The sequence below is a fragment of the Cinclus cinclus genome, chromosome Z (genome assembly GCF_963662255.1).
Source record: "Cinclus cinclus chromosome Z, bCinCin1.1, whole genome shotgun sequence".
Classification (NCBI taxonomy): domain Eukaryota; kingdom Metazoa; phylum Chordata; class Aves; order Passeriformes; family Cinclidae; genus Cinclus; species Cinclus cinclus.
The window spans coordinates 78,069,707-78,096,887 of record NC_085084.1 but is presented as its reverse complement, the minus strand read 5'-3'; the positions used below and the strand labels follow the sequence as shown (position 1 = coordinate 78,096,887).

At 43.4% G+C, this 27,181-nt stretch overlaps 1 protein-coding gene across 32 annotated transcripts in view; it reads left to right on the top strand.

Annotated features, from left to right (window-relative positions):
* CELF4 (CUGBP Elav-like family member 4) overlaps positions 1-27,181 on the top strand; it is a 670,482-nt gene that overhangs the window by 598,766 nt on the left and 44,535 nt on the right. For 22 of the 32 annotated variants that reach the window (XM_062512638.1, XM_062512651.1, XM_062512634.1 and 19 more), the window contains 2 exons: positions 15,230-15,373; positions 24,714-24,861. In XM_062512638.1, coding sequence (XP_062368622.1) covers positions 15,230-15,373; positions 24,714-24,861 — 292 coding nt within the window. The remainder of the gene's footprint in view (positions 1-15,229; positions 15,374-24,713; positions 24,862-27,181) is intronic. The other 10 variants (XM_062512653.1, XM_062512652.1, XM_062512635.1 and 7 more) reach the window with 1 other exon arrangement.

Genomic DNA, 27,181 nt, shown 5'->3' with positions numbered 1-27,181 from the left:
ATAAGCCCCGTACTTTTAGCTTTGATTACTCCATCCCCTCCTATCTCTGTTTCCCATCCATATGAGGACATAAACAGGTCTCTTCCTATCATTCTCTTCTCTTCCTCATCCAAGCCTTTTCCCTAACAGCCTTTTCCACCAACAAAAATTCAGCTGCTATTGCTGTAGTGACAGCTTGAAGATCTAATTTTTCTGCTTCAGGACTGACTCCTGTCCAACCCAAAATCTTGGTCCATCTTTCCAGCATCTCCTGGTCGACATTTAACTGTCAGAACAAGCTCAATATGTATAAAACTGAGCTTTGAACTTTTCCTCCCAAAATCTTTTCTATCCTCCACCTCCATTCTCAATCACGGTGAACAATATTATCATCCTACTTGTCAGTCATGCTCCTTCCTTGGCATCATCCTCAGCTTGATTTTCTCCTTCTCTCATGTCTTCATATTTGGGCAACAGCCAAATGTTCAAGAACCATTCTGCAGAACACATTTTACAAATCTAAGCTGTGGCCTTGTCCATCCACCCACACAGAACAGATTCTTCCCAAAATTCCATTGAACTATCATAGAATGGTTCGGGTTGAAAGGGACCATAAAGATCATCTACGTGCCCATTAGCAGGAGTAGAGACACTTTCAACTGGACTAGGTTGGTCAAGGCCTTATCCAAGCACTTCTTGGTCACTGCCAGGGATGGAGCTCCCACAGCTTCTCTGGGCAACAGGCTGCACTGCCTAACCACCCTCACAGAAACAAATTTCTTCCTAAGAGCAGACCTTAGCCTGCCCTCTTTTAGTCTGAAGCCATTCCCCTCTGTACTACCACTCCAGACCTTGTCAAAAGCCCCTCTCCAGATCTCCTGTAGCCCTTTAGGCACTGTATGGTGCTACAAGGTTTGCCCGGAGCCTTCTCCACCCTGAACAGCACCAGCTCCCACAGCCTGTCTTCACAGGAGAGGTGCCCCAGCCCTCTGAGCATCTTTTTGGTCTCCTTTGTACTTGATACAACAGGTCCATGTCCTTCCTATATTTGGGGTCCCAGAGCTGGATGCAACACTGCAGGAGGGGCCTCGAGAGATTGGAATAGAAGGGCAGAATCAGGCACATTTAAGTCATAGCAAATATTATCCTACCCAGAAGCTACACAGGGTTAAAAAATAGAGTATTTTTGCACCTCTTTTCACCATCTTACCCACTGTGGCAATTCAAAATTTCTTTGGTTATGAATTCATTCCTGGAAGGGATAAAAGATTACTGTTACTGTGTACATTTCCTGCACAAGGGTGAGAGGAAGTGAAGAGTGTGATGTGCTTGACTTATCTTTAACAGCCTGAAAGTTTGTGACCTACTCTAAATATCTTCTAGGATTCCTGCAGAAAGGAGAGAGAGACATTTCCAGACATATGTACATTCTTCACTTTTTCTTTGCTAGGATGGTCAATATCACCTTCTGGGCATGCCTGTCCCATTATAATGGATAACTCAATAACAGACTGAATACCTGAGGTAGGGCTCATCTAACCTAATTTGAGACATCCAGAAGTTAAGAAACTCTTGTCTGAGGCTGTCATCTAAGTTTGTCATCTAAGTTTCTCTTATAATCAATAGAGGGAAATAAATGAGAGAAATCTTATTTTACAGAAATAGATTTTGAAACCTGTCAAACTAATAGGCAAGCCCAAATTAGCTAATTTTAGGCATCAATTTTCTAGTGTTCTCCAGCTCCAAAATAGTGGTTCTTCACCCCAAGTGTAACTTAGAATGGAAAAAAGGACCAATACTGCTTAAAAAACTAAAGATAGTCAGTGCAACCTAAAGTGAACACTTCACACCTTATGTGGGGAGACCTGAAATCTGTCCTGGATGTGTGTTGTCCAGATAAAGTGATCTGAGATTCAGAAACCAGGCATCCTGCATCAGAATCCCCTGACTCCTGTTCCATCAGATGTGCTGTGAACTTGCTTAACACACTAATTGTCAGCACCATGTTCATTCCATAACTTTTCTTTAATTAATGATGTTTAAGGCCATCAAGACCTCCAGACTTCTGCAAGGTGGCTTCTCCTAAGACACAGGCCAAATTCTCTCTTTGTTTTACTACAGAAGCGTGCAGCAGCTTGGTCAAAGCACTGAATTTCCTCTGCATCCAGGTTATAGCATCCCAAGTCTATCTGTGACCGGCTGAACATTTTCTGAAATGAAAATTACTTTTCAGATAGAATCCTTGGTTTTGTGAAAAGGGAAAATGTAAGACTTGGATACAAGCAATGAACAGACATCTGCCTTTCAGATAAATATTCAGTTTAGTTGAACTTTGAAAAAACTGTAGTACTGCAATGCACAACTTTGTTAACTTGGGGACTTTCATTTAAATATTTTTCCATGCAGCTCTTATCAACATAAATGGCAAAACCAAATCCAAATCTTGGTTCACAAACCACTTATATCTTAATATGTAATTATTGCTCAGTGCTGTTAGATGACATATGGATTAGATCTCTAGTTGTTGGACTTTACACTTTTTATTAAGCAAGAAAATATGAATGGCATAACACCTTGAATGCAGTTGATTTTGAGCCTCTGTCCATCATGTTCTTTGGAAGTCCAGCCATAGTACAAAAACTCCCAGCCAAATATGGGCAACAGTCAGGTGATATTGTCTTCTTTCCTTAGACAATGTACTGTCTATCTCCTCATACCATAAGAGATTTTTTCTCATTATTTAAGATAAAGGAATTTATCACTTGTTTGGCTTATCAGGGAAGAGTGACTTAAATATGAGATTATTTGTCCCAAGAATCGTAGAATGGTTTGGGTAGGAAGGGACCCTAAAGATCATCTAGTTCCAACACCCTGACATGAGCAGGGATGCCACACACTAAGCCAGGACTTACAAGTGTCTTTGTTCTGTGCAGTGGCCTCTTTCAAACTAATGGCTAAACAGGGCACTGGTTCTCATCTTCCTGGCTTTGGATGCTCAGGCACCAAGGAAACCACCCCAGCTCACACTAATGAGTGCTGCTGTTATTGCTGCACATTCCCACCATGCAGATACGACTTTGCAAAAGCTCTGTGAAGCTGCCTTCAGACACAGCCCCATGGTGGGAGCTGGCCGAGCAGCTGTGCTCACCCCCACTAACACAGCAGAGAACATTTAGGTGAATCAGGGGTGGAGGGGAAAGCAGTGTAGAGCCTGCAGAAAGAGCTTTGAGCAGGTGGAGCAAAGGAGGGCAATGGGCCTTTGTGGACACGATGAAGCTGCAGCCTGGGTGCTTGCTCTCACAGAGTGGTGGGGAAGCAAATTTTGCAGAAGCAGCCTGCACCAAAGCAGCAGTCGACTGGAGTTGGCAGGAATTCCCTGGGAGGAGCAGCCTAGTGGCTCCGGTGAGTGGGGGGCCACAATGCCATAGATCAGCTGAGGTATTTTTAACAATTATTTTGATATAAACAGCTCTGAACTTGAGGAGCTCCATGTAAATGGGAAGCAGTGGGGCTTGTAATTAGATTTGTGTACACTTTCATAAATTGCTGGAAAACATCAAAGCCGTGATAGAAGGCTGTGGTGCACTTTATTTCCTTCTTCTGTTCTTCTGTTAATTGAATGGTTGATGTGTGGATAGGAAGCGTTGGCTTCGCAGAGTACTATTTACAGACCTGCTGACAGCTGCACTGTGAAAATTAACAGGAACAGAGCAGCCTCTGTCACAGCTCTTCCCATGAGAGGCTTGCTTCAAATTAGATCATTTCTTTCATAGGAGAAACTTTCCTCATTGCTCCTCCCTTCTTCACAAATACTCACACACATCCAGCTGCACACTCCCCTTTTCCCCTCAGGCTCATGGCAGCCTTTAGTGCTCAGAAGGATTTGTCATTTCCACAAAGTTGGAGTAGTTAGGCTGCTGTTTAAAACCTGTAGTACATTCTGTTTCCAGCAGGACACGTTCTTCAGGAAGCCATCCAAATCTGTGAGCCGGCTGTGTGGAGCCACATGTTTGCAGGTCTCACATTGACTAGAACATTCTTTTCATCCTCCCAGAAAATTTAGTAGGCATCCTCTCAGATTACTACTGTTGGAAATGTGGTCACTGTTGTTCCCAGAGAAAATTGCTGTGTGCTAAATACCATAAAAACCTCTGACAGGACAGTTCCTATACTCAGTAGTTTGCAAACTAAAGGGCAGGGTTAACCTGGCTGGATGAATTACTTCAAAGTGTCAGTCAAAGTATAAAACTTCAAGGTCATCTAGACTTTTGTGGCACTTGATGGAGAGGGTCTAGGACCTGAGAGATACTGTCTTGAGTAGCTGAGTGTTTAGCATGGATGCCCAAAATGCCTGCAATTAGGTCATCTGAATGTCTCTTTAATAGACAAGACACAAGAGAGAAGTAAAAGAAACAATAATACAATGTACAGGAGTGAACCATTCTTTTACATAATTAATGTTTAGCCTGTTCTTAGCCAAGTGACAGTAGTTCTTGTTCCTGGCTGAGAATCTAAATCTTAATACTTATTGATATATGCAAAATATAGAATTAAGAATATCAAACTTGAAGCCTTCAGTTAACCCCCTCCCTTCCCAAAAATGTCTTCAATACATCCCAGTAACATAAATAGAATCATAGACAAACCCATAGTATAAACAGATAACAGTTAAACAGACCACGATTCAGAGCATTAATTAACCAACAAAATTTACTCTCATTGTAATTCCAGTATGGGCTGAAGCTCTCAATTAATAAAAGCCACATTGTGAGAGTCAGTAGAGACACAGTTACAGAGCCCCTCAGGCTGACAGGATAAATAGGATCACAGCATCACAGAATCATCAAAGTTGGAAGAGATCTTTAGGTCCAGCTATCAACCCTGCACCACCTTTGTGGCTCCTAAACCACATCATCCAGATGCCTTTAAAACACCTTCAGGGATGGTGACTACACCAGGGCTACCTATTCCAATGCCTGACAACCCCAACAGTGATTTTTTTCTAATATGTGGTCTGGATCTCTCCTGTCTCAACTTACGGCCATTTCCTCTGATCTTCCACTGCAGGTGTAGTAGGAAAGACCAATCCCCACCTCTCTATAACTTCCTTTAAGGCAGTCATAGAGAGCCATAAGCTCTCCCCTTGAGCTTCCTCTTCCTGAAACTAAAAGAGGAAATGGAAAATCCATTAAACTTTTCCTTACATGACCACAGAAACATAAAAAGGAGATTTTCAGAAGTAATCCAGGCTGAAAGTTGATGAAACTCCAGCATCTAAGTGTCCTTCATGACTCATATCTGAATTTGGCTGAAAGTTAGTTGTCCAAAGTCACAAAGTCTAGGGCAGAATGAGGTACTGTCACTGTCAGTCCACCTGTCCAAAGTAATGCAGAAGGCTGAGGTCTGGTTTTACGCAATTCATCTTAGAGAAGCTGTGGAGTGAAAATGGAGGTGTCAACTCTGACCCTTTTTTTTTTCCTCTTTTCTGTTGATCTTGAATTCTCTAAAGAACACACATTCCTTGCAACATCTCTGGGCAACACAGAGGCTGTCTTGTTCAACTCAGAGCAAAGCACAGCATATCCATTCTTTCTATTAAAAAATAGTAATACCTTAGGAACCATTAATAAGTCACCAGCAACAGGCCTGGCCCTCTTTTCAGTAATGAATGATTTTTTTGAATATGCTACTTAAACACTGTTTATAAAGATGTGTGCTGTCTTTTAAGATGAAAAAAGCAGTGGACATGCAATACCTACACATGTTAGTTTGCAGCCATTTTTACCACCAAAGTTCAGTAACTCTTGATAGCTCATGTTTGGTTTTTGTTGGACAGTGGCCTCCAGATGGAGGGAGGAAAAAGCTCATAGACCCCATCCCACTGCTTCTATCAAGACTGCTTGCTCTACAAGCTTTGGCACAGCAGTTTCCCAGTGTTGTCATAATTTCCCTTAATTCTTCCTATAAAAAGTAAAATTGTAAGACTGTGTTCCCTGCCTCTCCCATAGTTTCATAAATTAACTAATCCATCATGCTTCTGGGTCCCAGAGCAGAGATCCAGGCAGCCTGGCTGCCTGACATGAGGTGTGAATTATGTTGGCACCAAAGGTGGCCTTCATTTCTCTGGTTACATCTCCAAAACCATGCAGTCATCCAGCAGGACACTGAAGTGACTTGTGGGACATGACAGACATCACTGGACATCTTCCCTGGGCTTCTCCGCTCCCTCTGACCCGCAGCGTTCACCCCCTTCCAAACAGGATACAAATGATAACTGCTTATGAGCCACATTTCCTCATTCCGGGAAAAAAAATTATTGATTGGCACTCACCTATCCACCACAGGTCTAAGGGGAGCTGGGAATTAAATCAGCATCTGTGGAGGTAGCCATGGGAAAGTAGGAACAGGATGATGCCACTGCTGAGAGTTGCCCAGGTCCTGGTGACAACAGCAGCCCCTGCATTTCTTGCTTCACTCAACCCTTGTCTTATCTGTGAGAGATTAGGACTTGAGGGGATAAAATGATTCAAAAGCAATGACCTTCCTTGGATATCAGAGTCACTGATAAGCCTCCAGCCTGGGAGACATGAAACAGTCTCTGCCTGGCAAGGGAATTCCTGGCCTGCTGGAGGTAGCTCCACTGGGCATCACCACCTTCCTCTGATAAGGATTAAAGATGTCAGCATTGTCTTTACCTCTTCTGCTTGCTTTGGGGGCATTTCTTTCTTCCTCCTTTTCTTTTCCTGTATCTTTTGATCTAAGCCTCATTTATATCAGTGGGAACTTCCTACATAGTTAAGTAGGCTCTGGATCTGCATTAAATCACTCTGGATGCTTCTCAATTTTTCTCTTTAATTCACTCCTTCCAACCCTTGCTCAGGTGTGTGGTCAGGATTGATAACACATATTCTTTTGAGGAAAACAGAAAGATCTTAATAACTGCTAGAATGGTGTCTCTATCCAAAACATAGCATTAGTGAAGGAGTAGCAATTATTGAAATGGGTTTTGCAAAGTTCAAAATTAATTTTTAGAGGACAAAGATGTCTTTAAGGAATCAAAACAATGACTTTCAAATAAGACTCTCAGTTCAAGCTCACACAAATTCATGAATGTGAAGCATCCTACCAGACACCGATGTCTTTGTCCCAGATGTTCACTGGCAAGTGAAATCACACGGAGGAACATGCTTGACTTCCCATTCCAAAGGTCTGTTTGGTGGGTGCTCACAGGAATAGTGATTGTGAAGGTGGAATATTTCAGTCTTTGTGGAGTGTAATGCAGCAACGGCAGATCCTTCAACATAAACCAACTTCTTATTTCACCAAAATTCAGGAGTGCTTCACTGAATTTACTTTATTTCTTCGTTTCAACTGACCATCTGTTTCTCTGTATTAAAGCATGGGTGACACCTCCCTGAAAGCAGAATATTTTCTCAATTAACTGTGGAATCATGGAAAAGTTTGGGTTAGAAACAATCTTTAGAGCTCATCTGGTCCAGCCCATGGCTGGACACTGCTTGGAGATCTCCAGTTTAAACATGCTGCAAAAATTCAAATCTTTTACTCTCTCAGTTGAGCAATATTGTTTACACCACGATAGCCTGGAGTCTTGCAGCATGACAGGTGTCTGGGAGGCACAGTCATGTGCAGGCTGTTGGTAATGCAGTGCCATGGAAATGTTCTTTTATGTCATATGAATGTCTGAAATGTATCTGCCAGCTTGCCAGCCCTTCCTCAACATCTCTCTTTTTTTTCCCCAAGTCATCATAGGCTGTTCATGTCCTCGTTCTGAGCTGCCAAAGAGGTGTGGAGCTCTTGTGAGTAGAGTCCTGATTCACCAGGATCTCCATACATGGTGGAGGTGCTACTTTGCTTTGACAATGGTCAACTGACTTTATGACTCTGGAATAATTCCACTTCTCTTATTTTCATCCTTTCTTGTTTAACTGAAAGGGAAGATAATTCATAGGGCTGAAGCTACTAAATATGTTCTTAATAGTAATAATAATTTTTTAAAAATACTAGGGGAAGTATACTTTTAGTTAATATGGAAATAAACATACCTAATCTTTCATACATGTTGCTCTCATTGGAAAGGGGACTTATACAACATTTTCTTTTGGATTCTGGTTTCTGTGTTTTTCTTCAAATAGGCAAAAAAAAAAAAAAAAAAAGAATACTGCTTTCACAGTCCTAAATATCAGGAAAGAATTTCTAATTTTTTAATGTAACAATACCTCCTACTTCATAATGTATTAAAGAAGGTTAATGATTTTGTGAGGACTTTTATCATTCATAAACGAACTGAAAAATGCAGAAGTGCTTGAAGAACTCTGCTTTTAAGTTTAGGTTTTTCAGATACCTGGCTTTGATTCGAGAGGCATACTAACACTCAGGTTATATATTGAGTTCTTCCTAATTAGAATTGGGTACAGTGACACTAGGACTCAATGATTCTGTTGCCCTGTGGAAAGCAATAACTTTAGCTCTGAGAGACACCTGGTAAGTAGTGTATGGGCAAATAAAACCTAAATCACGCTTCCACTCCAAATAAATTAACAGCTCCGGAGACCTGTGAAGGGAAGTACCTGCAGCAACTCTCTCTGCTTAGACATTGCATGAAGAATCTTCTCTACTGAGGGAGTAGCATTATCAAAGGGTCCATCACTACAGTCCTGGATGAATGCTTCCTTTCCCCTCTCCATCTCTGTCACTCTCAAGAGTGTCTAAACCAGCTCTCAGGACTGTACAGTGGAAATAGCTCCTAGTGACTGCTGTCCTGCTCATCTTTCAGGTGAGACATGAAATTGAAGCCCTGAGTTCAGAAAAAATAGCATATTTCACAAGATGGGAGGGATGTTAGTCCTGGCCTTTTGGTCACCTTCCAGCCTGGGTAATTACATTTCTGCCTAGCTGAAATTCCCACTGCTTTACTGTTTAATTGGACAGTAGCTTCTCTTTTGCTTGCCTAAAATCCCAGGTTGGGATGAAACTCCACTGTCTAATTCCACAGTTCTCTTTTCAACAGAGCCACATAGGAATCTCCAAAAAAATTCCAAATTTTTTTCAAACTTAGGAGACATCATGCCAAATGACTGAGGTGACAGAACCCAAAGCAAAGAAATCCTGCTTTGGATTTTAGGCCTTAACATCAAGGATCCTTGCATGGAAATATTACCCTGATTGTCTTTGCTGAATGAAGGTCAGCATCCTCCCACCTCTGCTTTGTAGTCACAAAGGCAGTGCTAACACAAAATTTCTACCACAAGAAAACCCATTTTTGTGGTGACACTTAGGAATACAGTCATTGCCCAAAGGAGGACCATCCAGCAGAACCTACTCATTTAAGCATCTTTGTCAGCATGGCTGGCATTTTGGAAGGTATTTTATAGGATCTGCACATTCAGATCTCTTATTCTCAAGAGCTTTAGTCACTGGAACTTTAATATAAAAAATTTCTAAAAAATATTTTTTGGCCCAGAACTTTTACCTGGCTCCATTTGAGCTAAGGAAGATGTAAAGGTCCACCCACATGAGACACCCTTTTGTTAAAGTACTTAAATGTATGTTTGCCTCCAGCAGGAGATTCACTAAGCTTAAAGTGAAACAAAATTTAATGACTTTGGTGAATTAGGCCCAGATTCATCAGTTTTGAAGGGAAAAGGTGTCTAACCATCTGTGGAGATTAGTAACCTACTGAATGAGAGCAGATGTATAGGGCTGGCAGGAAAAAGAAATTCAAGCATATATTCTGCAAGGTCAGTCCTTCACAGAACTTTTCCTAAGAATATTGTTCTAGGGAGAAGCAGTTGGACACCTGAGCTAGTAGACAAGGATAGGGAGCAGAACAGCCCCCCTGTAATCCAAGCAGAAGCAGTAAGAGACCTGCTGAGCCACTCAGGAGGTTACAAGTCTATGGGACCAGATGGGATCCATCCTAAAATGATGAGGGATTTGGCAGAAGAGCTCGCCAAGCCTCTCTCCATCATTTTTCATCAGTCCTGGCTCACTGGAGAGACCCCAGATGACTGGAGGTGCCAATGTGAACATACATCCATCAGAAGGGTTGGAAGAAGGGTCTAGAAAAATCCAGGCCTGTCAACCTGACCTTGGTCCCCAGCAAGGTTATGGAACAGATCATCTTGAGTTGCCATCACATGGCACCTACAGGGCAGCCAAGGGATGAGACTCAGCCAGCATGGATTTAGAAGGGGCAGGTCCTGCCTACCCAAGCTGATCTCCTTTGATGACCAGATGACCCATCTGGTGGATGTGGAGAAGGCTGTGGTTGTGTCTGCCTGAACTTCAGCAAAGTCTTTGACACTGTCTCCCACAGCATCCCCCTGGAAAAACTGGCAGCCCCCTGCTTGAACCGGAGCACTCTTTGCTGAGTTAAGAACTGCTGGACGGCCAGGCCCAGAGTGTGGTAGGGAATGGTGCTGCATTCAGCTGGCAGCCAGTCACCAGTGGTGTCCTCCAGGGATCAGTGTTTGGCTCGGTCCTATTTTACTGATGATCTGGGTGAGGGGGTTGAGTCCACTCTCAGCAAACATTCAGGTGACACCAAGTTGTGGGGGAGTGTTGAAGGGTAGGAATGCTCTGCAGAGGGGCATTGACAGGCTGGATAGATGCACTGAATCCAGCAACAGAAGGGGCCCTGGGTCCTGCACTTTGACCACAATTCCCCCCTGCAGTGAAACAGGCTGGGGACAGAGTGGCTGTACAGTGCCCAGCCAAAAAGGGATATGAGGGTGCTGGTTGACAGCTGACTGAACATGAGCCAGCAGTGTGCCCAGGTGGCTAAGAGGGCCAATGACACCTGGCCTGTATCAGAAGTAATGTGGCCAGCAGGACGAGGGAAGTCATTCTTCCCCCATACTTGGCACTGGTGAGGCTCCACCTTAAATACTGTGTGCAGTTCTGAGCCCCCCAGTTTAGGAAGGATATTGAGATGCTAGAGTATGTCCAGAAAGGGGCAACGAAGCTGGTGAAGGGTAGCACAAGTCCTGTGAGGAAGACTGAGGAACCTGGGGTTATTTAGCCTGGAGAAGAAGAGGTTAAGGGGAACCTCTACATTGCTCTCTACAACTCCCAGACAGGAGGCTGTAGACAAGTGGAAGTCAGTTTCTTCTCCCAGGCAATAGGGCAAGAGGACACAGTGTTAAGCTGCTCTAGGAGAGGTTTAGGTTGGACATTAGGATGAATTTCTTCACAGAAAGGGTGACTGGGCATAGGAATGGACTGCCCAGGGACATGGCAGCAACAGCTTCTGGAGGTGTTTGGGAAAGGAGTGAACGTGGCACTCAGTGCCACGGTCTGGTGGACACAGTGGTGTTGGGTCATAAGTTGGACTCAATTATCTCAAAGGTCTTTTGCATCCTAGTTGATTCTGTGATCTTTCCCTGCTGCAGGGCACTAATGTTTGGAGTCCTGAAAAGCTTTTACTTAATTTGTGTACACACTGTATTTGAAAGACCATATCTAATGGGAAAAAATTCCAACAACCAGGCAATAGATTTGTTTTCCTTTGCCTTTAAATGAAATATCAATGGATGGATATTTTATTTTTAGCTGAATATGAAATTTCACAAGCGACCTGTCAAGCTCCTGTTTTCAAGAATGACTTTATTTCACACGTCAAGACAGGCTGGGAAATTAGTTTTTCTCACAGAGGACTCTGATTAGGGATTACAAAGTGAGTGTGGTGCAGAGCGATTTTTCCTCCATCTTTTCCCTCACCCCACCAACTGAGAGAGTACCTGACTCTGCTGACTAAGGGGAGCAATTCATTACCATGCGTGGGAGGGGGATGGGAAGAAAGATAGTCATATTAAGTAGACTTGCTGGCCCAGGAGACAATAGGAGAAGCATAATAATACTTAGCCCTTATCACTCTTTTCATCAGTAGATATCAAAGCACTTGAAAGAGGAGGTTGATTTGATGGGAAAAAAGAGATAAATTCCAATTGCAAGCAGGCTATTGCAGAGGCACCATCAGGAATGCTCACTTTCACGATAGTATCTTCTGACTGTGGGTCTGCAGGGTAAAGAATTAACAGGTCCTTTCCTCCAGAAAATGGGGAAGCACATTTCAAACATTATTGACTTACCTAGTGTTACTCTCATGGGGTTTGGCAAAATATGAGGTCCAGTCCAAGAACCAGAGAGAGGCAAGGAGATTATGTATTACTAGTAAATGACAGAGCAGACAGGACCTATTGCCTCTGTCAGCAGACAACAGCTGATTTACACCATGGTTTAACTCCTCGTGGAAGCAATAAATAGTCCAGATGAAGGGCTGTGGCATTTTTACCCTACAGAAAATCTAGCCCATTCTGGGGCATTTCTATTGTTATCAAGCAGATTAGTAGAAGTCACTGGAGTAGAAAGTAGCCTTGTTCTGCTGTATATGAGCAGCAATATTTGGCTCCACTGCTAAAAGTCCTGCACTGGCTGATCTGATAGAGTTTACTGCCTGATTTCCTTTGGGCCACATGAAAGAGCTGCACATGAGGAACCACATACTGAAAGCATCAATCCCAAGGTCAGTCTTCATATTTGAGAGCAATGCAGCATCTCTACTGGCTACACATCTTTAACTGCTTACATGCACATCTCAATGCGGAGCACTCTCAGAAAAAAACCTTTTTCTCTACTTTCTTTGTAGTGTGAGGTCTAGCTTGCCTCTATTTGCCAATGGCCTTTCTGCCCTGTGTATATGATAGCAATGTTCAAAGAGGCCTGAAGTCCTGCTGCGACAGGCAACCCAGAAAAACATCTCTCAGGAGGCAAGATGAGATCCCATTGGGTCAAACAGCTGCTGTGCAGTCACTATGACTCACATCAGAAGGGAAGAACACTCCAGGGGCAAGCACTTCATGTGGAAGTTACCCATGTTTTCATGATGCCATCTTCAATAACAGCTTGGTTCTCAACAGTGTGAGGCATCAGCAAATGCCCAAGGCAGTTCTCTGGCTCTGAGGCTTCCAGGGCAAATAGAGATCAAAAGAAAAGGAGAAGGAAAAAGACACCATCTTATTTACACTTCTCTGTCATGCTAACAAGAGCAGGTCACAGCTTCAAAACTCCTTCTGCAGAGATGAATATAGTCCCACCTTATTCCATTTCAAAATCCTTCATCCTGCATTGTGCCCATCATGATGCAGGCTCTGTTTTGCAAAACACAACAGCAGCTCTGAACAGCCCAATCTGCTGTAGACCAGTGCCTCCCTCCAACACAGCTGCAAACAGGCTTAAATCATTAGATGCAAGTTACCAAACAGTCTCTTGGATCAGGGTTAATTAAATGAGTGTTGAAATCTAATTAAGAACTGGTCCAGGTGATAATTAGCAGGAAATGTATGCATTAAAATATTCATTTGTCGATGAGCTGCAATTAAGAGTGTGATTTGGGGAAGGATCAATATCTGCATCATGTGATCTAAAGAAAAATTAAAAGTCACCCAGCCTTCAACAGAAATACAGGGGAATTTTGGCTACAGGGTTTTTTCCTCTCTTCTCCTCCACTCCCCCTTCTGTTCTGGTTTTATAATAACTGCTGAAGATTGCTCTCCATCTTTGAATGGAGCATTCATCTTTGCATCCCTTTTTTTTTTCCTGAAGCACCTCTTTCAAAACCTTGCTCTTCACCACATTGTGTGAGTGGGTTATAGATTTATTAGAGAGAGACTAACAGGTCAAAAAGAAAGATTCTTTGCCAATGAAAATCACTTTCTCACAGAACAGATTGCTAATCCAAGGGAGCATCGCTCATTGTGTGGTATTAGATTGTTGGGGTCTTCTTTTAGCAGGTTAATTCCTCAAGTCTTTATTCATAACTGAGGATCTGAAGAGGCTATTGAATATGTATAGCTTAGATTTATATATATGTACATCTGTAGCTGTGGTTTACTACACTCTTCCCAATTTGTAGCAGAGCAATTCTGCTTTCACTGAGACAGTTTTTTCTGGTTACAGGTACACAGGGGTGCATGTAAGCCAGTTAATATTTTTCTTGTGAAATCCCAGAAAATTCGTCCTCTGCTAGCAGAACAAGGGTCTTTCAACAGTTCAGCTCCTCTGGCATGGAGCTGGTCTTCCTCTACTGCCACAGCCAGAAACTGAGCTGATCATTTCCCCACTGATGGTACTCCTAGCAGTGAATACCAGTTTGTCAAAACAGAAGCAATGGGAGCACAATTATTTTAGCTGCTCTTTGTCAGTGTCCTGACAGCTCACTGCCCATCTCCCTGGGCTGGGTGGCAGCCCAGCTCCCAGGGCAGCTGTCCACTGCTGTCAAGGCTGCAGCCAGATTGTCCCTCCCCTACACCTCCTCTATCCCTGGGGAGGCTGCCCTGTGGGTAAGCAATGAACCAGGGAAATTAGGACTTCCATAGAGACAGACCAAAAAATACTTCCCTAGGTCTCATTTCTGCCTCCTATCAGAAATTTAAGAATTGCAGCTACTGACTTTTCATCCAGTTTTGGGGAGGAGCAGGATTTCATCAGTTCCCAAAAGCACTACATTTTGCACAGATTTCTGCAGGCGGCTCTGATGATCATCCATAGTTCTCCACTGGTGTTGACTGCAGACATAATCCTAATATTGTAAATCTTTCCTGGAAATGTTGGGTTCTTTCATGGTAGCCTCTGTTTGTGGAGAGAAAGCTCAGGTCCATCCAGTGCTATTTTTGCTCCCTTAATTTGGCAGTTCATGCTGTTTCATGATGACATATACACCCTGCCAGCAAGTCCACTGCTGTCTCCAAGACTGGGCAGGGATTTCCCACTGGACTTGGGAGTTACAAGACACTGCATTGTGATAGGATGATCCACTTCAGGGGTCTGGAATGCAGAGACCTCACAAATTCCACCAAAACAAATTGGTCCACAATTCCTACCACATTCAATGCAAAAAAGCCCCCTACATTTTGCTCTGTCCAGATCTTTCTAGGCCTGAAGGCTGAAAGAATAAGGCAACAACTTTTGCAGACAAAATGTAAATAACATCCTAGAAGCTTTAATTTTGGAGGAAACTAGGAGCCAAGCTGCTGGCATTCACCCTCTAGGATCCTTTACTTCCTGATGCTCTCACCCTCTTGCAAGGGTCAAAATTCACAGCCTGATAGGTTGCATGGAAAACATCAGCACCTGGATCCCAATCTACTAAATCTGTGTTAGATGTATGGGTTGATGATCTGGTGTGCATCAGGCTCATTCCCTGTGTTTCCTTTTGTTCCCTGTGCTGCAGGGAGCCTCTTCAAGCCTGGTGGTGAAGTTTGCGGACACGGACAAGGAGCGTACAATGCGGCGCATGCAGCAAATGGCAGGACAAATGGGCATGTTCAACCCCATGGCCATCCAGTTTGGAGCCTATGGCGCCTATGCACAGGCAGTAAGTATAGACATTGGCTCTCTGCGTGCTCTTGGGAGGGGGAGTATCACCTGGAAATGTGCAAAAACTCATGGGAGTGGACAAAAAACCTGAGCAGAAGAGGAAGCAGTGGCTTCTCTGTTAAACTGGTTACATGATGGGAGTAAAAATTGGCCATGCCATCCAAGGGAGAGTCTGGGACTTTCCCCAGGTGTCTTCGAGGTGCCATAGACAGTTCTAGCAGTAACTAGAACTTTGGTCATGTGTGGACCTATTCAAAACACTTACTATGGGGGCTAAACTGCTGTTGTCAAATAAAAGCACAACTATACTTTGAGGATTTGGATAAACTAAGCCTGCTCAGTTTAGCCCAGTTCTCTGCTCCACGTCACCACAACCCTGCTGCACCTCGCATCACCGTGGCTACCTTTGGAGTGGCCACAGGATAAAACAGCAGCTACTGAGAGAAATGCTTTTAAAATCACAAAGCATGATAGATAGCAATTTAATGTACACACAGGCATATGCCCACACACAGTCCTGCTGTCCCAAACAGTATGATTGAAGCACACTGGAAAAAAATCCTGTTGTGCTAACTTCATGTTTCCTGTGGACATACCAAAATTGAGACAATGTGACTGTACAAGGGGCTGGGTTCTTGATGATGTTCTGAAATGGATGTTTCTGGAATTACTTGTTTTCCTTAGGCTAAAATTAACATGGATATGTAGGACAAGACCAGGCTGAGGTTACTTGGACTCTCTGCCAGATATTTTGGAGGAAGGTGGAGGTGACGACTGCAGCAGGCAGACACAATGCAGCCCAGTGACTTTAGCTGCTTTCTCTGAAGCAGATTTTCAGGCAGTGACAGTGTGTATAGGTGCTTCATCTCTTTGATGGCAAAATGTGGCTCTCTGCATGATTTGTGCGCAGGAGGGAAGTGCTGTTGAACACGTTGTCCAGAGTAGCATCTTCCTGAATGGGAGATCCAAACCTTATCCTAGGTGTGCAGGACCAGCTCAGGAATAACACTCTGGTGTGTCAGTACTCTTTCCAGTGCAATGATCACAAGGTTTTCCTGTCTGCCCTATTTATTCCTCATGTCTTGGCACCAAGTATTTCCTATTGCATCATCATGTTCTCTTTTTAATTTGAAGGTCTTGACATTTCTGTTCTTCTCTGATAATCCTGTACGTCTCTGAACACTTGGTACAACCCAGCCTACAACTTGTGTGAACCATGTAGAGTTGTGAGGATGTGCTGTTATACAGCTCCACTGAAGTTCCTCCTCTCCTTCCAGCCACACCTCTTGGTGCACTTCCGGAGTTTTTATTCTCTCTCCTCTATAAAAATTCTATTTTTATTTCCATTTTTGCTATCTTCATTTTTTATTCCTAGTCAAAGTCAGTCTCTGTCTCTTCTTTTATCCCCTGTTCCTTTCCTCACATTATAGAAAAGTTATTTCCTCCTCAGCCTGGCTGTGTATGACACTCCCCCTGGCCAGGGAAGGCTGCAGGAAAAGAGACAGTAAATCCCAAATGAGCTTAGGTCAGTGGCGAGCAGACTGTCAGAGGGATGTAGCACCTTTACCCCCATGTACCAGAGGAATTAACAGGAGGCAATCCATACACATCTTGGGACAAGCATTTGTGGAGTTTGTCAGGTAGGAGAAATGGTTTCAGTGCTATTCTATAGACATTGGTCAGGCAGCTGGAGAGATGTGTAAAGACACAACTGTCCTGATATTCTGATCCAAAAACTCTTCTTGCATTACTTTTAATCTAGGATAACTCTTCTAATTTCCAGACAAGGTATGTACTGATGTGAGAGGACACATTCTGCATCTTTACACCACCAAAGTTTCCTCTGTTCCTCACCAGATAATAAAGGTACATTATGAGGGGAGAGGAGAAATCAGGGCAGAAGGAAGAGGAAAAATTTCTGGTCTTCTCCCATCCACTTGAAACAAATAGATACTTTTACATGTTTATTTCTGTGAAAGCAGAATTGGACCCAATACTCTTTATTTTTTTTTTTTTCTGATAAAAATGTTAATAAGGGGGAAAGAATAAGTTTTAGATTTTGACCCATTGGATATGACAAGCTGGTGACACCAATTACCCTGGGGACTTCAGAGCTGTCTAAATGATGGGATCACATTTCTGTGTGGCGCCTTATACACCCAGAGCGTGCTCAGACGCTGTCTCTCAATCAGCCTCCCTATCTGCTCCATCTCACAGTCTCACATGAAAGGGAAGGGAGGGAGAGTGAGGCTCTGTGACGTTGCCTCGGTCCCGATTAATCCAGCTCGGACTGCTGGCTCTCAGATATCAGGGTGATTGGCACCTCGCAAATGCCAGCAGGAGATGGAGGAATCGATAGGGGACAGGGAAAGGGAGACAGCAGTTTTATTCAGCCTGGAGTCAAAGAGCTATGGCAAATCAAGTGGAGGGAAGGTGAAATATCATGAGCAGGACTGTCATGATGGGTGATGCCACTGCCACCAGTAGCTCTTGTGACATTGGTTGAACTGTTTGACCCCCTGGTCTTGTTTCCTCATGTACAAATAAACCTGATGATCAGATTTATTTATTTTCTCTTCTCCCTCAGGGACAAGAGTACTGTCTCTCTATGAGAGACTCTCTTTCTCACAGTAGTATGGCAGTAACATAAGTGTAGAAATTGCATCAGTGCTTAATAGTAAGGCCAGCACAATCATGAAACATCAGGCTCTCTGATTTGTACTCCTAGCCTGTTCCCAACCATCCCTCAGCAGTCCAAGCTTGACTGATGTCTCTATAAAAGAATTCCCAAGCAATCCCCTGACAGTGGTTTTTCAATAGTTTCTAATGGTCTGTCCCCATGGAGGTTGTTGCTCAGGACCCTATTGCTGCAGTTTCTTGATGTATTTCCCCCAGAGAAGCATCTTGCACATCACTGTGAGAGGATTAGCTCCCACAAAGCTCTTGATGCACCAAGGTGGTCAGTGCAGCAGAAACCCCCATGGTGTGGCTGTTTGATGGGTTTGTGGGCAGCCATGGGTTTGCCAACCCTCCAGCTGAGGAGAGGCAGCAAGGGCCTCAGTCCATTACAGTTTGACAGGTAAACTTTTGTGTTGCCATTCAGAAGAGATTTGGGCCCCAGCTCCTCTCCAAATTACCTCCCTTCCATCCCAGCAAATGCCACAGCTCTCCCTGATGCTGCACATTGCCAACCCCCTCACCCTCAACTTTAAAACTTTAACCTTGATAGCAGCCATGGTCTCATATCAACCAAGCAACCAGTCCTGGGGCTCAGCAGCCATCTGGCCTTAGACATAGAGGCAAAAAAATGAGGGAGCAAAGGGAGCTCTCCACTGTATGTGGTTTTCCATCCCATTCTCATGCATCACCTTTAAGCAGAGGAGACAAAGCTTGGCACCGAGTCTGTGCTGTTTCAGTGACACAGAAAGTCACATCAGACCTGCCTCACCTCTTTGGTATGCAGCTCAAGGCAAGTCAGATTTCATAGCTTCCTAAAGCTCCCAGAGCCCCTACTCTAATTTATTTCAGGGTGGGTTTTTTTTTATTGTTTTAGGGTTTTTTTTTCTCTTCAGCAATATCTTCCCATACTCATTTAACTTCCCCTTTTATGAAGCAATTATTTATTTTATTTCACAAGTACAGGACACCAGCCCTTTTTGTTGTCAGGTTACTGTGGATCTGCATTAGCTGGGTACTGACAACAGTTTCTGCAGTCTAAAGCCAGGCTGAGGTACAGATCTGGACTCAACCTGGAGAGAAAGAGAAGGATGTTACCTGGCACCACCTCTGATTTGCTGCCAGTCTAGGAAGAGCCTGCAGGCACACTCTCCACTTCACAGAAGACACACAGCAGACCTGCTTAGGATGGCCAAGCCCAAAATCACAGTGACAATCAAAACAGTCTGTGAATCGTGGTAGTATAATCCTGACACAGATAAGCTACAGTTCCTGCAGGTCTTTCTGTGAAGAAAAGGGGCAAGAACTGTTTGGTGACTGTCTCATGTCAGTGATGCCTTGCCATGCAGAAAGGAAACGTGCACAGATCAAAAAAGGTTGAGGGAGATGGGAAAATGCAGAGGAGCAAAGCAAGAACAAAGGAAGGAGCCTTGGAAAGTGACAGATACAGTATAAATTATTTAATTTTTAAATTATTTAAGATAAGATCAAACTCATAAATCAAGTTTGCATAAAAAATGGGGTGGGACTGCTAGCCACAGTCTTCTGGCCAAACTCCAGCCATGGGACTGATTGCATCCTGCAGCTGGGGATAAGCATAGAGTTAGTGTGTAAAAACAGACAGGCTGGGACAGAGACAACAAAGTCAATGCTAACATTTGTTCTCTGGCCTGGAACAGAAAATCCCAGCTCTCCTTACTCTGAAAAAGTGCAAATGGCTGCTGCTCCTGAACTGCAGACAATAACTGCAACAAAAATTTGGAATGTCCAGCACAGCAGAGCTCTCAGACATCACCTGAGGTGGTCACCTTGGGAAGTTAGGGCAGCAGTGACTACCATGCTGGCCATAAAACCCTGGGTGCCCCATTCTGCTTCCCTGTCCAGCTCCCATGGAGATGAAAGGATATTGCTGCTAAATGATCTGAGTTAGTGCTGACAGGAAGAACTGCTTTTTCCAATATTCCTTCAATTTGTACTGTGAAATTATTTTGGAGAGATACTTTAAAAAGTAAAAATCAGCTAGCCCTATGAAATCAGGGGAAAATTACTGACTATAGGCTACCTTCCTGATACCATAGTTATTACATTTGAATTACCAAAATGGGACAGTATTTTTGGTAAATACAACCTGTTATGCAAATTATTTGCACTGATCCATTCCAGAAGAGGAAGTTTTTTTGAGGCCATAATACTTTGTAGCAGGGATGCTACCATATTTCTGACCACCAGCTCTCTGGTAAATCAGAAATAATGAACACTAAGATTTGGGCTCTGAATACAAGTTTTTTAGGTCTTTTGGGGAGTTGTCCACAGTTCTCAGGAAGTTAGGGGCCCAAACTATTGCCAAATTTTGGAAAGACACTAAGACACATGAATCCAAGTGTTGCATATTTGTTTATTTTTTTAAATATCCTAATTATATTTAAATTTTATTTTCAGAGCAGAAATTTCTATCTCCAAGAAAACGTAAGATGTATGAAGGACAATTCTGATTTTTCTACCAATTATTTTCTGCTTGTTTCAAGGCTTGGAAAGTATTTTTAGCTTTAACTCCCAATGGCCAGTTAGATATTGCAGACAAGAATTAGTCAATTACATGATTTCACCAAATATGAATCGTATTACTGCTTGATTGATTACTTTACTTACCTATTTCTATCACAGGGATACCATGAGGAATCATTAGCTAAGTCTTTGTATAGATCATTAGAGGTGCTGTTATTACTTTTATTATTATTATTGCTGAATGAAGAATGTGAAAAGTCAAACAAAACATTGTGTGGTTCAGAGACAAAGACAGAAAATAGTGCTGGAAAAAAAAAAGGAGAAGATCATCACATTGTTCAGAGTAAAACTGAAGGGCTACTTCAGAAAGAGCTCATCAGAAGTAATCCCCTTTCTCCTCTTCCCCTCCTTCAGTTTCACACATATTTCTTTAGGGGGATGGGGAAGGCAGACTGTGCATGCTTTTCCTATTTCCTGCAGGGTATTTTTTGCTCTGAGAAAGCTCCTTCATCCTCCAAGAAATTGTTCTTCCTGTAAGAAAAGGACAGTATTTCCTGCCCTTGAGTACCATTGCAACTTAAAGTAGGAAAAAGATGTGAGAGACAAATCCTTACACATGTTCTCTATTGATCAGTCAACAGTGCCACCCCTTGCCACACTTTGAATTGGCTTTTCCAGTGCCTCTGCACCTGTTTCAAGCACTGGGATGGTGGCTGCAGGCCCTTATCTCTTGGGGTGCTGTCCAAGGGCAGAAACCAGTCTGGTAGCATCTCCTGGTCTCCTCAGAAGATAAATAATTGACCAATAGAAAAGACAGCAGGAAGAAAGGAATGTGTCTTTAAAATGGATAGGTAAAAGCTCTAAATGCTAAGGCAAAGGTCATGCAAAGGAAGTAAGAGAAGCAAAAGGAAGTACGTCCTTTCAGCTAAGGGAGGGAAAAGCTCCTCTCTGTCCCCTTGGATCAGCCTGAGATAATAAGGCTGCTGCCTTCCTGATTAGTGCTCTGTAGCCCCAGTCCAGGCAGGGAAAATCTGCATTTCAAATGGCATATTTTAAAGTACAGAATACCCAGGGGCCCTGCTGCTATTGATTTGCCTCTGGTGGGGTCACTGCCTCACTCTCTACAGCTTTATTAACTGGGACCATACACTGGGTCTCTTTCAAAGTGAAAGAAGAGTGGATGGGACATTTGTCTTCAGGGGGAGCTGGGGAAGGAGTGGGGTGACTTTCACTGGGAATGCCTTGGAGGTTTTAGAAGGAGACTGGTGACCCTTATAGGACTTGTTTCCTTCTGTAAATTTCCCCAGAGCCACCCTGGGGGTGGGAGGGGGGGAAGGATGTAGGTCTTACCCTGTCAGCTTCTTTCAAGGTGACTGAGTTCCTGTCCTCCCACCTTCGTGGTGCCATTGCATTCAGCCAAGCTCTGGCCATCAGCCATGGGCTGGGTAGGAGCCCCCTCTTCCCCCTTAACCTTTGCCCCCAAGCACCTCCAAACAGAGTGTCATGGCATCTGTGACCTCAGAAGTCTGACAGGAAGTTTCTCAAGGGTAGAAACATCCACACACTACTTGGTCTTGGTTGGGGCCACCTCTCCAGCCGAGGAAGTAAAGCTATCAGCTGGGGTACACAGCTGTGTTCAGGTGGGGAATGCTCTACTCCTTCCAGCTCCAGGCAATCCCACTTTTACCCTACGGACTAGGTGTGAAGGCTGCAGAGACGTCTGTGTGCTCTGGACCATGATGTCAAGGGCTCATTTCAATATGCCATAAGGGGTTCCCAGGTCTCTAGCACATCTTGGAGAGTATATCCACAGAGCACTGCGTACAATAGATATTGGGTGGCTGCTCCCTGCAGGACCACCTCTGTTTTGTAGCAGAAGTACCTGATCTAGCTTCTCATATCACAGGTTAGGACCTTATTTTTACCTAATCAAAGTGTGAAAAGGGGTAAGAAGGTGCTAGGGGCTATAAAACTATGTATTAAAAACCTACAAAGCTACAAATATATGAAAATATATTTTAAAGCCCCGCCCCAAAAAAATTTAGGTATCACTCAGGTAAAAATACCCAGAGCAGAGAATGAGATGTGAGTCAGCACACCTAGTGTTGGAATCAATATAGTGTTAAAGATGGATGGATTCCCCTTCCTCCTTCACTCCCTTGGCATACTTTCTAATATTGCCAGCTCAGAGTTTATTCCTCTGGAGAATAAACTCAAATAATGCCCAGAAATAAATGTACTCCTTAAAGGAGAATCAACATAGTGTTTAGTACAAAAGATTGTCTAATCTCACCATCAGTAATTGCAAAGAGCAAAGTATCACTAATTAAAATGTAAAAGTATCTTTTGCAGGGTAAAATGAAAAAGGGTAATTAACCATCAAAGGGAAAGCCATCACGTTGCCACCAATCTGCAAGAGGCTTCAAAAAAAATTATAATAGTAATAATACTCAAATCCAGTGCAATACATTTCACCTGTAGATCTGACAATGTGTGGAGTCAAGTATCCTGTCTCACATTTTATTGCTGGAGAAATCAAGGCAGGTTTACATAACTCGTGCATAGTTGTTCAACAGGTTGTTGCCAGAGCTCCCCTTACTTTGGACTGTTTATGGATGGTGACAGGGAAAGTTTCAGCATATGAATGAATGCAGTGATTTCAGGAGTTCGTTCCAGTGTATATGTGTAAGAACAACTATTTATCAGATACTTCAATACTAAAGCGGACAGAAGGGAACAGTCTGTTCCTTGCCATGACTTCTGAGGTCTGTTTAACTCTGAGAAGCATGTCCCATGTGCTTAAAGAACTTCATCAGAGGGTGATTTCCTGATGGGAGAGAGAGCGAGGAGTGAAATAGAGTTATTCCAAATTTGGAGATAGCAAAGACATGACCCACTTCTAAAATCACCACAGAAAAACATTTCTCTTTTCCACTATTATCATCAAGTCACAGATTACCAGAGGCTGGGGAATGTGCAGAGTGAGGTTTCCCAAACTTTCTGCACGTCTTCTTCCCCCCACACCTTCTCTAAGCACCCAGCACTTGTCAATACTGAGGGCTGGGTACTCAGGCATACCCACCCTGTCTGGCCCTTTGTACAGAACCCAAAAAGGAGACAAGAAACAGCTTCACCCAAACTATCTTATCCTTCACACCAGTTTAAAACACACATTTTAAAATCTCTGCAGCCATATTGTACACTTGAACTGTACCAGCTGTGTTCTAGGTTCTGAGTGCAACATAATGATAACAAAGCCTTGTTTGAATAAAAAAAGTACTTCCAGGCTTCATAAACATTAACCAGCTTTCTGATCCAAAATTTTTAGCCCCAAATGCCTGAAATGCAGTCTGGGATCCTTATTTCTGACTTTTGTAGATACCCTGAAAGAAGCAGCATTTTGACCATTTGCTAGAAAATAATTAATTGAGAAAGTAAACCCAGATCAAAACCACAGGAAAGGGGTTTTCTCATTAGACAATATTAATCTTGCTAAGACAGGGTCTTGCTAAGACCCTTCTCTTGTACAGCACTTCTGGGCGCCTTTGATAATGTTGGAAGTAGGTGCTGTGATCTGGTTAGTTTTGGCACTTGGTTTGCTCAGTACCTAGCTGAAGCTTCCTAGTAGCACCAGAAAATAAAAAATGGTTTTTGTCAATAATGGATGGAAAAAATCAGGTTATCCCTAGAGAACTAGTCAAAATTTCTGCTTTGGAGAAAGAATCCCCTTTTCCTACATACACTGGTCTCTCATAAGTAACCTCCAGGCTTTTCCAGAATTTTGATACAAACAATGTAAGCCACAAAACCACTCTGCTCAGGTATATCATGGTTTGTCTGTATATAGACTTTTCTCTGCCTTTCTGACCAGAGAAGTACCAAGGAGCTGGTGGGCCGTGTCCAGGTCATAGGAGACCTCCACACTAGGGAGCACATGGAGGGGTAGGGACCATAAAGACCCCAAAATGCTGACACCTTTTGCTTCCAGCCCCTGCAGTGAGAATGACCAAGCCTGGGGGGTACCAGAGGGGTGGTGTGCTGACACCCCAAATCATTGGGATGCATCCCACCCTTGCCAGGTGCTCTCCTGGTGCCAGTGCCGCAGGCTGCCCCGCTGGTGACCGCGTGATATTTTTTCCCTGCTCTCTTTGTTCCAGCTGATGCAGCAGCAAGCGGCGATCATGGCCTCGGTGGCGCAGGGCGGATACCTGAACCCCATGGCAGCCTTTGCCGCGGCCCAGATGCAGCAGATGGCGGCTCTGAACATGAACGGCCTGGCAGCTGCCCCCATGACTCCAACCTCAGGTAAGGGCACAGCGGGCTGCGGAGGGCAGGGGAATCACCCCACGGCACGCCTGGCACCGTTTGTTAGCTCTTTAGCCAGGTGAGGATCAGTCTCACTTCCTCCTCCCAGGTGACAAGCGAAAGGGCCAGAGGAAAGGGTCTCAAGTGGCACCAGAGGAGGTTTGGATTGCATATTAGGAAAAGTTCCTTTCCCAAAAGAGCTGTCAAACTTTGTAACAGACTGCCCAGGGCGGTAAAGGACTGTCTATCCCTGGAGTTATTTAAAAGGCATACAGATGTGGAATTTAGGGACATGGCTTAGTGGCAGGCCTGGTGCTGCTGGGTTAATGGTTGGACTCAATGATCTCAGACGTCTTTTACAACCTTAACTATTCTGTGCTTCTATGACCTTCCTCAGTGTAATCCATAGACAACTTCTCTTTAGCTCTGAGAATGCTCCAAACATCACAAAATATCCCACAGTGACCTATACTGGTTATTGGTGAATATATGTGTCCAAGGGGTCAGTGTTAGTGCTATCACAGCCAGGCTGTTCCAAAGACTAGAAAAATAGAGTTGTGGTGTGATGCAATATCATTAACAAGATGAGTTTTGCCTTTGGGACACATAAGTCTTTCCCCCTGTTGTGAAATAGGACAAAAGGTGCTCAAGGAAGACATCTGGTGCTGACAGGAATGAAGGTGTTTAGTGAGGGGGTTTCTGGCAGCAGGAACAGAGACAGGTAGCCAGAGAAGGGCTCCCAGGATCTGGTTAGGCTGTAAAAACCCATTCTAGGAGCTGCAGTATATGGTCCAGCAGGCAGTGAAATAAGCTGAGATGGGAACACGACTGTCTTTCTTGAAGAACAAGATTACCATTTGGGCAGGATCAGGCCAAGGAATCATCAGCTTTGTTAGTCCTGGACTGACATGTGGCCTAACAGCAGGGAAGTAAAAAAAACAGGAAAAGTGGGGCCAAACCTTGAAAGAAATGAGGATTTGGGAAATTTTCCAATATTCTAGAGTCTGATAGGGAGGCAGAGGACTCAAAGGTACTTCTTGAAAAGGCCATTTGTAATTGAATATCACAAAGGACTGGAGAGAGAAGGGAGAGTAAGAAAGACAAATCTCATTCCACAAGATTTTATGGAGACCCAAGGAAAAGCACATGGCTCAAAAATCTTATACCACACATTTCAAAATATATGTTTACACAATGATAATGTATAAACAAAAAGTGGATGGAGCTACTGCAAATCCAAATAAAAAAGTGGCTTAATTATATGTGCACCCTTTAAACCCACTGCTGGCAAGATTATCATATTTGCATTAGCTAGATTTGTTTTGTGTGTTGGTGGGAGCAGAGAGAACATCAAACAAAGACTGCCTGGAATTCAAATATTGTCAGGGCCTGGAAAGCTGACAGTGGTTTGTGATGGACCCACCACAAAAGAGCACAAGCTTTTTTGAATATACATAAGTATATTCTTGAAAAGACTGAATTGTCAGGGGCATGAAAACACCTGTACGACAGTCAAATTCCGTGCCTACCAGGATCTCCAGCACATGAAAAATATCCCAGCTCTTTTTTGGTGTAATCATTTCCTCTTCTGCTCTGACCAGTGCCTTTCAGAGTCATAGGATCATTCAATTTAGATTGCAAAGGACCTTTAAAATCATCAAGGCTAACCATTAACCCAGCACTTCCAAGCCCACCACTAAACCAAATCCTTCAACACCACATCCATGTGTCTTTAAAATACATCCAGGGATGGCAACTCCACCATTTCCCCAGGCATCCTATTCCAGTGTTTGACAGGATGAGGGGACTGTTAAATTGTCACTGTCAGAATAAAAGAGGGGAAACTCATGTTTTTTACATGCTTTCTGGATCACCCATGACTGGCCATTATTGAAAATAAGATGCTGGTTTAGATGATCCCTTGATGTCTTTCACGGCGGCCGATTTTACACTCTCCTAATGACATATTTTCAATCACAGAGCCTATTCACTTTGGCATTATTGCAGATTTACCTTGAATGAGTGGCTTCCTTCATGAAAAACCTCTGTGGTGGGTTGTGGAAATGTCCACTGACAATTATTCCTTAGGAGAAATGTTTAGACTTTGAAATTACTCCTTGTATTACTACAACACTCACAAAGCATGTGATAAGATGCACAGAAAATGTTTCACATAATGTCTGAGCAAGCAAGCCTACAATACTAGCAGCGATTTCTGAGTAGCCAGGAGATATCTGAAGCCTAACATTAATTCTCCTGCTGGCTTTTGTTAGCATTCAGAAAGCCAAATGGAAAATGATCATTCTGCTTCATAGCAGGA